Source organism: Ceratotherium simum, chromosome X (assembly GCF_057802395.1).
Source record: "Ceratotherium simum simum isolate JZ-2026a chromosome X, ASM5780239v1, whole genome shotgun sequence".
NCBI lineage: Eukaryota > Metazoa > Chordata > Mammalia > Perissodactyla > Rhinocerotidae > Ceratotherium > Ceratotherium simum.
The window spans coordinates 116,342,844-116,355,386 of record NC_141940.1 but is presented as its reverse complement, the minus strand read 5'-3'; the positions used below and the strand labels follow the sequence as shown (position 1 = coordinate 116,355,386).

Here is a 12,543-nt window from a genome sequence, read left to right as displayed (position 1 = left end):
GGAAGAATCAGGAAGCATACTGGACTGGGGAGGTGTGAGAGGTGCGGGGCTGCACCCCGTCTTTATTTTAAAATTTGATATTTTGTTCATTGTGAATTTTTTAATTAATTCTTTAAAATATTGCATTAAAATATTATTGATGCTTCCTCAAAAAGTTAAATAGAATTACCATATGACCCAGCAATTCCACTCCTAGGTATATACCCAAAAGAATTAAAAACAGGCATTCAAACAAATATTTGCAGATGAATGTACATAGCAGCATAATTCATAATAGCCGAAAGGTAGGAACAACCCAAATGTCCATCAACTGATGAGCAGATAAACAAATTGTGGTAGATACATACAATGGAATTTTATTCAGTCATAAAAAAGAATGAAGTACTGATACATCTTACAATAAGGACGAACCTTGAAAACATGATGCTAAGTGAAAGAAGTCAGACACAAAAGGCTACATATTGTATGATTCCACTTATATGAAATATCCACAATAGGCAAATCCATAGAAATAGAAAAGAGATGAGTGAGGAATGGGGAGTGACTGCTAATGGGTATGGGGATTTATTTTGGAGTGTTGGAAATGTTTTGGAAGTAGATAAATGTGGTGATTGTACAACATTGTGAATGTACCTAATGTCACTGAACTGTTCACTTTAAAATGGTTAATTCTATGTTATGTCAATTTCACCTCAATTAAAAAATATATACATTATTGATCTTGATTCCTGAGTTTTTTATGCCCCCTTAAATTCTGTACCTGAGGTGAGGGCCTTACTTGCCAACCCCAGTCTTAGACCTGTTTAATTTTGCTTTTAAATAGAAATAAACAGGGTAAGAAATTGAAATAGGCTTGGGGCACACACAAATCTGTGGTTGAGTTCCAGGTAACAGAACGGCTCATTTTTGACTCAAAATTAGTTATCGCACGTGCCCTGCCACCCTTCCCTTACAGCACAGCGAAGGCTCAGTTACCCGGATCCTTGCTCACCACCTGGACATCACAATACACTGGACAAAACACGAACACACTTTCTCCCCACTGAGGTTGTTGGGAAAGTTTAATCAGCCACAGAAATTTGAGAGAGGCAAAGGCTACCTCTGGGGGAAAAGAAAAACTACCCCTTTGGTTCTGGTTCATGGAAGGACGTATTATTAGATTCCCTTCGAGGCTTTATGTCTGTATTTGGTGGAGAAGAGAGTGATTCTTTAAGAGTGTGGTGATTTCTTCAGACAGTTCCTTCATCTTGGCTTCAATTACTTCAGAGGCTTAAAAAAAACAAGAATATCAGCATTAGCAACATCAGAAGCTGAACAATGTAAGTCTTTAAAACACCTCCAGCTGATCTTTGCACCATTTTGGTCTGCTCCTAAAGGTCTCCATGTTTGAGGCAAACCTAGACACAGATACGCTTTCTCTGGTGAACATAAATATTCTGCCTCTAAATGAAATATGAAGAGAGCTCACACTGGAGCAATGAAGTCTTTACAAATTTTCCTAAAGCTACTGTCCCTGCTAAAGAGAGCAGCTCATCCACTTCAAGTCCCGCCAGAACCTTAGGGTTGTCCCAGGAAGTATCTGCCTCTGAGCTTGGATGTAATAAAGCCATCCAGGCTGCTCTCCTCTCTAATAAAGCCTAACAGAGCTGCGGGGAAAATAAGCTGCCCTCAGAAGCCAAGCCAGTCTCTGTATCTCCCTACGAAGAAATAAAATACTATTTTATTTTATACAAATCCAAGGAAATCTGCTTTTCCATGAGTGACCTAGACCAGGGGTCAGCAAAGTGTTTTTATACATAAAGTTTTATTGGGACACAGCCATGCCCATTCCTTTATGTATTGTCTATGGCTGCTTTCCTTCTACAATGGCCGAGTGAAGTAGTTGCAACAGAGATGGCATGGCCCACAAAGCCTAAAATATTTACTCTCTGGCCCTTTACAGAAAAAGTTTGCTGACCCCTGACCTAGACTATTACAACTCTAACCATTACAGCCTCCAGGTATACATTTATCGGTGCCTCAGGTATACATTTATTCCTGGCCTCAGGTGCATTCCATTTCCCCCATGCTAACTGCTAGCCTTCTCAGGTGCATTCCAGGTTCCCAAAAGCACGAATGGCTAAGTCTATCCTGCTAACTACCCCAGTCAAATAGGAGCAGCCCGGGGGAGCAGGATCCTGCGAGACAAATCCTGTAATGCTCGCTTCCACCCCAAGACAACAGCTTGTCTGTAAAACAAACAAGAACTTAGAGTCCATCTTACCCTCTCAGGCAATCCCTGTTATTCAGAGTCATGTATTCGTTTCAGCTTATTTCCAACTCAGCTATCCGTGGCTCTGAAAAGCTGTCATCACTGGCATCACTGTATCTATCACTAGATCAAAAGAGGAACTCATTTAGCAAGGTGTAAAAAAAAACCTTGGACAATTATTCTGTTTACAATCCCCTACACTTCCCATAATTAACCCCCACTCACAGAGGAGACTAAGGAATATTCTATTATCACTTTCTAGTCACTACAGGAAGACGTTAGTCCAACCACACTCAACGGCCTCCTTCTTTTGTCAGAGGAGCTAGCTGATCACTTGCTTTCAATCTTAAATTGGAAGTAACTTATTCAGAAAATTTATAAAAGTGTTCCAATTTAGATTAAATCTATAATTTTCTGAAGATCGCTGATCATTTCTAAACCTCGAGAAAAGTCTTGAAAGCAGATTGCTCTTGCCCCTCTTACCTATTGTCTGTTTTCCACTAGAGGTGTTATGTTAATAAATCAAGTTAAAATGAAAGCCTGAGCTGATGGATTCATTTATTTTCTGTGAATCTACTCTTGTCATACTAGGGCCTAAAACTTAGTCCATCTGAGGTTGAGCATCACTCAGTCCTATTCCCGCCGATCTCAATTCGTCCTCAAGTGCAATGACATAGCAGAAAACAGTACCTGGATACTCAGAGTTTTTTCATTTTTCACCCTTCTGACGACAACTGTTTCTTTTAGCAACATGAAAGGACTAGAGAACAGAGAGAATAGCTGCATGTCCCTTGATTACGTTAGTCAAATGCTATCCTTTTTCTTCAGCAGCAGGCTGGGTCTTGCTTCTGTGTTTGAGGACCACAGCAGCTCCCTAGACAGCATCATGATAGAGGAGCTGGTCATCCAGTCAGCAAACTCCACAGGGATACTGAACTCAGTGCTCATGAGAACTAAGATGTGCGTGTTGGCTTAAGACCCAGGAAACATCCAGTAGCGCACATAAAAAACGTTACTGTACTCTCTAAATTTGCCTTGAAATCCTATCCGCTTCAGATCATATTCACTATGTTTTATAGGTCAGCAACATGAAGGTTTTCCATTCCAAAAAACACTCTCATAGTACCAAGGATTTGAGAAATAATTATGCTGTTTTCAAATTAGAAACTTTATGGGATGCTCTGACTACCTCGAGTCACATCTAGTATTCAAAATAGGAACAATTATTGACATAGATGTTGCCATGTTGGGTGCCCTTAGAAATACACCTTCTCCATGAGACAGCCTTGCAATTGTACTTTTGCTCTGAGGTGTGTGCTCAGTTTGGGGTTCTTCGTGCTCAATTCCAAATAAGGCAGCAACTTGATCAACTTCACGTGAGTTCTACTGACCTATGGAGACAACACTGCCAGGAAGTAAGCGTTTTGTGCCTGGCCCATCCCTAGCCTTGGCCAAGTTTTTGCTGACTTGTAGCAATAGAAGTCTGAATTCCACAACAGGTGAAAATCCACTTTTTTAAGGGAGGAGACGGAACAATTGGAGGAACTCTATGCTGACAAGTTAGAAAACAAAGATTTACTCTAAACACATTAAGCAAATATCAATAAATATGTAAACAAAATCATCAAAGACAACCTTACTCTCCTCCCCGACTTTTGGACAAAATACCAGAAGGGGGGGTGGCTAGAGTATGGAGAGGACATAGAAGATTAAGAATTAGCACAAAAGACATGTTAGATAAACATATAAATCAACATATCATTAAAACCAATCAAGTAGAAGATAGCTCCTAGTTAGATTTTAGTTCAGTGAAATCACTTCTGTTACAAAAGGGTTTCCAATAAAGAAAACACAGGAATAACCTAAGAATGTTAAAAAAAAAAAAAAAAAACCTACCCCCAAAAGTTGGTATATCCTTATCCATGCACTCAGACTACACAAATGCAGAATCCTCCCTGGTTCTATGCAACATTTCATGTCATAGAATTAGCAAAGGAAGGGGATTTGGAAGTTGCACTCAACTCGCTATCTGAGCAGAAATGAAGGTCAAGGGTGTTCAAGTGATTCACCAGGCACACAGCTCATTCGAGGCGGGGCCAGAATCCCCATAATGCTAACCCAGCCACAAGCTCAAGTCTAAGCTGCACTGTAGTGGGCCGAAAGGGCCCACAGGGCATGTCCCCTGACACCACAAGTGAGAAGGCCCAAAGGGCCGAGGGCACTCCATCTCCTCAGGCGTCAGATTTTACATCTGCTTTCTTCCCCACCTCAGAGCCCGAGGAAGACTAGGATGGGTCCACGTCTGCCCCCTCACACTCCTGGTTGTACTATTTATTAGCCACGTACCTTTGGACTGGTCGCTTAACTCCTGAGAGTCTAGAAAAGAGAAGTAATAATACCTGCAACCTCACCAAAATGTTATGAGGGCCAAAAGAGAATGTATAAATGTGTTCTGAAAACTATATAAAAATATAAGCTGTCACTATTTATGGGGGTTACACATTCATAATGTAGTATCTCTCAAAAAGTCATAGAACTATAAAGAAGTCATGAAAACTGCCAAGTGCATGATTTTCAGAATTGTTTCCTGGACCAAGAGTAATTCCCTACCCCCATTAGCAAGTGGACTTGGGTGCGTCTGTTTCTAACCTAATGGCTCTCATTTCCTGTCTGATGGCTGTCTGCCTCAAATTCTGCCAACACATCAAAATGGCACAGGCTGAGTCTAACAAAGTGGGGCTTGGCTTGAGTTTACTCATCACCAAGGCAAATGACTGGGTTCCTAATTCTCTTTCCTGTGTGTCAGGGGGCAGCGGTAGGACAATTAAAGAAACCACAGCACTCAAGACTAGAATTATCATAATAGACATTGCTGCTAAACTTGCTGATTTTATGGCATTCATGTACCAGCAAAAAGCAACTGCTAGAATCAACTGTGGGTCATCATCTACACACAGAACAGCAGTGGTTCCTGCACATTCAATAAAATGTGGGCGCTATTCTGTGTGGCACAGGACGTAGGGGTTCATTTTTGTTTCACACAGAACAGACTTAAAGAAGTCATAAGATATACTTATCTGGGTATATCATCACTTAATTTGAGACATCTCAGCTCTATCTTAAGACTAACCTGTCTTTTTAAATAATCTTCTCTGTACACACACACACGGACACACACACACACACACACACACGCCTTTCTCAGTGGGGAAAGTTATTAGATACTAGAGTCTTGCATGTTAAATTTTATGAAATGCCACAGAATACAGATCCATTCATGTGTGTCTTGTTACATTTGAGGAGGGGAAAATTTTAAACTTGCACTGTCCAGTATGGTAGCCATGAGCCACAGTGGTTATCTAAATTTAAATCAATTAAAATCAAATAAAACTGAGAATTCCATTCTTCATTCAAACACATTGAGCCACACTCCAAGTGCTCAATAGCCATTTGTGGCTGGTGACTGCCATATTGGACGGTGCATCTTATAGAACATTTCTACATTGCAGAAAGTTCTATTGGATAGGGCTGATTTGAAAACAAATGAATAATGATTTAAAAAAAAAACCATCACCACTATGCAATAGTCCTCCTTGTTACTCCCTAAAAAGGGTTTTTTTTTAAGGTCTGGCTATCTACAGTTAATTAAAACCACAGCAAATCTCTCTTATGCATGCATGTGCCCCCCAAACAATGGAAGCATTCTTTAAAAACATTTTTTACTATACTATTTCTTACAAGACAAAATCAAAATCACCAGTAGCAACACATAAGAATTGCTTTCCTTACAACCCTGCTTTGACTTACAAGACTTGACAGCAACAGTCTACACGTGGTTCTTTGACAAACAAAAGGCTCGTCATAGTCAAGTCTGTTTGTCAAAGACTCTTAGCTCCTAATAAATGCCCAATATAAGAAAACATATATTCTAAGGCGCCAGAGCAAGGGTATAGTAATGCCTCATACAGCCCACCTTTTATGCTACCCCAGGGACAGCTGTTAAACCATTTCTTCTCCATTAACAGAAAGGGGTGGTTGGAATTAAAATTTTCTTTTAATGGCATACTTAGGATTACCAGCATGCACGAGTTCCTACAATACTTTATATCATAATCCATTTCATGTGAAAAAAGCATGTTTTAAAACAGGTTGCCATGCACACGGTTTTCCCCAAAGCATTGTTACCACTATACTTACTTCCTTCTCAAAGAGCCCCTGGAAGTCATAAAATATAAGAGCAATGGAAAAAAACTTAGTATGCTTTGAATGAATTTTTCATCGAATAGTAAATGGCAGAATTACAACCCCGGCAGGGCATTAAAAGCACAGTAGTCTATGTTACTATTAACTCCGTTCCTGGCCAGAACCACATCATTAGCACCGCAGTGAACTGCAATCAATAAAGAGCACCTTGTAACCAACATTTAATTCTCGAGGGAAGGTGTACTCAAATGTGGGTTATTAGCAGTACTTTACAGGAAAAAGTCTCAAGGTGTGGAGTTGGAGTCAAACAATCACAGGAGGGGAGCTGTTTTAAAAGACGTTTAGAAGAACTGTTCAAAAAGAAAGCAAAAAAGAATTGTTTTTTTCCAGTTCACTTTTGCATGAAATGTAACAAAGGGGGAAAAGTGTATTTTTCTATCAGTTTAAAGTTTACAAAGTACCATCTCAACTGTTCCTCACCCTAAAGGATGAAGATCCTGAGGTTTAGGAGTCGGGAATTGGAAAAGATTACCCAGTAAGCGGCAGACCCAGAAATTAAATCCATAGCACCTGCTCTACTCATCCACACTGTCCCCAGAGAAATAAAATACTTGCACCATATATTGCAAGAATGGCTCCTGGCAACATCAACCATGCAGCTGTTGGGGCCCAGGGCAGGCCACGCCAAAAATCCCACAAGTGCATATTGATTATTTTGAATTAAAGTTACTTGAGAAGCAAAAAGGTCATTCTGACCCTCCTGCCTCTGTCCCCCCTGGAAGCAGGAAATAAATCTCCCACATGAAAGGTACTCTCCCTCCACCCTTATCACCAGAGCTAAGGAAGTCAGGGTGGAGAAGGCTGCATAAACAAACCTTGCTAATTTACTATCTCAAACCTAAACTCTATTTAAATTCCTCATTAATTACATATCTCAAATCTGAGTTTCTTTGTCCTGTCATTCCTCACAAATTTATTGTTTCTTTTTGTAAAAGACATATATACTGCCTGCTTTGTTCACTCTCCAAGCATCAGTTTCATGCTTCCCCTGTGTGCACATATTAAATCAGGTTTTTCTCCTGTTAATCTATCTGGTCTTGTGTCAATTTTATTATTAGTCCACCCATAAGAACATAAGAAGCGGATTTTCCCCCTCCCCGACACAGCCCAAAAGGAAAAAAAAAAAAGCAAGGTGATTCCAAGTTTAAAACAGTGCTAGAAAATGCACATCAGATTCACGCAGGAGAAAAAACATCTTACTCTCCTCGTCAAAGAGAAAGAGCCACTCAAAGCGGGATAAGTATGCCTTAGAGGGAGAAATGCGCACTCTAATCAATGGAGGGGCCACTCCCACCTCTGACGCCCACCGTCAGTCACGATTTGGCCAACTAGCATCCTAACAGGATATAGATCGGTACTCCCCTCTCACTAAGCAGTCCAGGAGTGTATATCAAGAGCCAAGAGAGCGGTGTGAGCCAAGGCAACGGCATTAAAACCCTCCGGGGAGATCAGGGGACTGCAAGCTGTTCTGTATGGATTTGTGTGCATTTTATCCTGTAAGTCAAGGGAAGCCATTGAGAGTTTTAAGCTCCAAAATAATGTAGGAAGATTATTCTGCCCTCAGAAGATGGATTGAGGGAGGAAGGCTGGTGGCACAGAGACCAGGTAGGAGGCTATGCAGTAGGCAAGAGATGAAGGAGACCAGAACTAAAGTCAAATTAATAATAATAGCATAATAATAATAATAATTCCCATTTAATTTCCTACCACAGACCAGGCACTGTGCCAAGGGCTTTACATTTAATACGAAACTGAATCTTCATTACTACCATGTGAAGTGGGTACTATCACCATCCCCTTTTTATAAAGAAACCGACACACAGAAGAGTGAGGTCACAGCCAGCTGGGAAACGAAAGAGCTGGGTTTGAACTCAGCAGGTCCCACCTCCAGAGCCTCGCGCTGAGGCCCAGGCCACACTCCTTGCAGTACAGCAGAAGATATGGGGAGGACAAGTGGATTCCAACACCAGGAATCTCCAGGACACGCTGACTATGAGAGATGGGGGAGGAGAGAGGAGGAATCTGAGCTTACTCGTGGGAGTCCAGCCAGGTGTGTGGATGATGTGGATGGTGGCAGGAAGATGTTTATCCTGATTAGTCACGACCCTGGGAGCCTGGGAGCAGCCCTGGGCTGCGGCCATAGAAGAGAGAACAAGCTGTAATGTGGCATTTCCCACACTGCTGAGGCTGTGCACCTGCACGGCCCTGTCGTTTCTTAGCTAGGAGTCTGTACTGGAGGACCCCTAGAAGAAGGTCATTGGATGGAGGTCTTTCAGGATATGAACACCAGGAAACAATATCAAATTGGTATGTGTGTGCAGTTTTCCAGGAAGTGAGTCCCCAGCTTTCATCACGTTCCCAGAAGGTGATTTGTCAGCCCCAAAATGTAAAGAACCATTATACTACTTGATGAGTCCCCAGGAAAGGGAATGTGTTCTTATCGACCAGCACTTGATTCTCTCGCACCCAGCATAGTGGCTGGGATAGAGTATACTTTAGTACACACAGTGCATTGAGTGAATGCTGAAGTACGCAGCCATTAAACATTACAAGCATTGTGCAACTTGGAAAAATGCGTACAAGGTGTTAAGTTCAAAAGACAGTCTTTTGTAATTAATAAAGAATCTGTAGGCCAGCCCCAGTGGCCTAGTGGTTAAGTTTGGCATGCTCTGCTTCAGCAGCCCAGGTTCGGTTCCCGGGCACGGACCTATACCACTTGTCTGTCAGTGGCCACGCTGTGGCGGTGACCCACATACAAAAAGAGGAAGATTGGCAGCAGATATTAGCTTAGGGTGAATCTTCCTCAGCAAAAAAAAAAAATTATTTTCATTAAGAGAAAATATTATGTTTGTTAAGAGGGGAAAAAATGATTCTTCACTGTACTATTCTTTCATCTTTTCTGTAGGTTTGAAAGTTTTCAAAATAAAAAGAGTTGGAGAAAAAATATATATACATACACACACACTCAGTATTATGATTACAACCATGAAAAGAGTCATATATAGATACAGAATAAAGACTGGAAGGAAATATTCAAATATGAACACAGTGACTATATTAGGCTGGTGGGTTTATGGGTCCTTTTTTTTATCTTCCAAATTTTCTATAATGCTGCATCTAGAAGTCAACAGAAAACAAAATCCTCCCAGGCTGGAAGCCAGCATGTCACTTAAAAGGAAAACCCCAAAGAGAGATCAGAGACAATGGTGAATGAATGGGCGCCTTTCTCCCTGACCACTGCCAGAATTCAAAAATAAAAATAGAGGGGGAAGAGTAAGTGTGAAGGAGAGAATGGACTTAGGGCCTAGGAGCTCACAAGGGGTCAGGAAATGGAAGGAACTGGCTCTGAGTATGTACTTCCTATAAGGACCCTCTGATTATAAAGTAGTTTCAACTTTTGAATCTAGTCTGAAACAGTCAAGCAAATATAGTGAATCACCGAGTAATTTCCCTCCTGTTGTTTCTATATTAGCCTGCGTCCTGTTTCACCATAAAAAGATGATTTTTCTGCACAAGAGATAGTTGGGTGGAGACATGGAATCCAAGAACATAAAACCTACGCAAAATGCTACTCAAATGTCATAACATTCCGGTTCTATACTTTAAAAACGTGTTTCCCCAAAGAGCTGCATTTTTGTGAACTGCTGACTGAACGCCATCTAAGTTCTTGCTTTCCGACAGAGAACGAGCACTATCTAAGCAAGAGGGTTTTACTCTGACCTGACAGATGGGCATGATAAATGCCAGCATCATAAAAACTGGAAGTTACTCCTAAACTTGGCATATAGCGAGTGCACCTACAAGCCTTGAGAGTAACCCTGGAGACACATGTGCTGAAAAACAACCTAGGAACTTTCGACTCTGATCCCTCTTCTGTTTCCAGGTGCTTAAAAATGGAATTCTGGACAGAGATTATGTGCTTTGTTGCAATTACAAGCACCTTTGTATATTCTATTTAGTATAAGTCTCCTAAAATTTTTTTCTTACAATTACATGAAGCAGTCCCATTCCATTACATTATACGCCAGCAAGACCATGCAAATTTGTGGTTACCTTTTATACATGGGACAAATTATCTTTAGACACCAGGAGAGAGATATCAGCAAAGAATTACAAAGATTTATCTAATGGACCATAATTACATTTATTTATTCTAAAAATGGCTTATTAGACTTGTGCAAAAGAGTTAACACAGCAGGCCTGCTATCTTTGGAAGGGCCTGCTGGCAGGGGAACTTGGTTTTCAGAATGTTTTCTCCATTACTAACTGATAAGGTCATTTCGCTGGGCCTAAGCTGTTTGTACAAACAATGTGACTTACGGTGAACACTTGCTTTCCTTCTGGGAGTCTGGAATTTGGGTGGTTGCTAGCTAGAGAATGCCTATGTGAACAACCCTCAGGGAAAACCCTAAACTCTCAGTCTCAAATGGGCGTCTCTGGGCATACACATCACATACACGTTGCTGCATTTTCACTCTGGAGGGAGGGTGAGCTCGACGTGACTTCTCACGGGAGAGAGAGAGCATAGGAAACTTGCAAATAGATTTCTCCAGACTCCACTTATACCTCTTCCGCTTACTGATCCAGCTGTGTTTGCTTACTCTGTCACTGCAATAAATTTTAGCCGTGAGTACAACTATATTCTGATTCCTTCTAATGAATCATCAAATGTGTGGGTGGTCTTGGCAGACCCCCAAAAACAAGGCTCTTAGTTTGATTTTACATATACTTTTGAGTAGCTTATAAAAGTCTAAATACTATCCCAAAACTATTGTGTGTCTTGAACAGACCACTACAAGTCTAAAACCAGGTGGAACTGGTCTTCATAACTGCCGCCGTGCTGTAGACAGCGGAGTAGCTGAGAATTTAGCTCATCAGCTCTAGATCCCAAAATAATATTCTTACTGCAACTTCCCAGGCACTAAAAGATAAATGTTCTCCACGGGGCAGAATGCAGAGGTTATAGCTCAGGGGTACTTGTTCAAAGCCAAGGATTTTTTTTACATTCTGGGCTTTAAACACATCGGCTGCACATGTGCCATACAGTTAAATATCATCAGCCAATTTCTGGGAGAGGAAGTCATTACTCTAGTGTTCATATTCCCTGTCACATCTGTTTAGGGTTGATTACAGATAGTAATCTTGTTTGACAGAAATACAGTCCCAACTCAGCTCACATTAGAGCCTTGCCATCAAAGCAGTCACTTGTTTTTCAGTGCTCACTAACGCCATGGAGCTGGGCAGGGAGGAGGGGAAGTGCAAGGTTCCTCTGGAATCCTGGTGTCCGTCACTGGATTAACTCATGGTCACCATTCTTAGTTGGAAAACCCCCTGCAAGCTGTCAAGTTTAGACTAGACTATATCCATCTTCTTATGCTATCTACATTTATTACTTTAATGGCTAATAAACAACCCCTATGTGCTAGGGAGCCAGGGAGACAAAGATAAATAAGATGCTGGCTGCTCTTAAGGAACACACCAGTCTGTGGCTGATACATAGGAATTCTTTGACTATAGTGGAAGCCTGCTAGTCAGCTGTAATTCCAATACCAGCATCAGAGTTTTGTTAAGAGGTCTTTCCTTCTCTCTGAGACATACCATGTCTTGCTCAGGAGTCGCTAGCAAGCAGTCATTTTTCTCAGAAACTACCAGTGAGCTTTACCCAGAGACCACCAGCCCCCATGCAGGAATCAGCATGCCATCCAGCACACAGGTGGGCAGGCCGCATAAACCAGACACCATCCACATATTAGATGATGCTTGCAAACAACCAGATAGTTACGTGTGAATTATTATGCATGAGTTATTTCTCCCAGCTATCTAACTTGCTCTACCGCCATGCTCCTTTCACATGTGAGCACCTGAAATAATGGAGACAATAAAGTGGCTGAGAAGGGCACTTCCCAGCACACATCCAACATGGGACCACACTGGAATTTCCAATCTGCTGCATAAGCGGTGCAGCCTCAGAACACAGGAAGCTCATCTTCATATGAAATCTCATGCAGAATCATGACACGTGAGCCATA

At 41.4% G+C, this 12,543-nt stretch overlaps 1 protein-coding gene across 5 annotated transcripts in view; it reads right to left on the bottom strand.

Moving 5' to 3' along the window:
- Window positions 1-330: 330 nt before the first annotated feature.
- CTPS2 (CTP synthase 2) overlaps window positions 331-12,543 on the bottom strand; it is a 98,721-nt gene continuing 86,508 nt past the window's right edge. For all 5 annotated transcript variants that reach the window (XM_087427774.1, XM_087427775.1, XM_087427772.1 and 2 more), the window contains 2 exons: window positions 2,264-2,374; window positions 331-1,269 (listed from right to left, as the gene is read on the bottom strand). In XM_087427774.1, coding sequence (XP_087283900.1) covers window positions 2,305-2,374 — 70 coding nt within the window. In that variant the 3' untranslated portion in view covers window positions 331-1,269; window positions 2,264-2,304. The remainder of the gene's footprint in view (window positions 1,270-2,263; window positions 2,375-12,543) is intronic.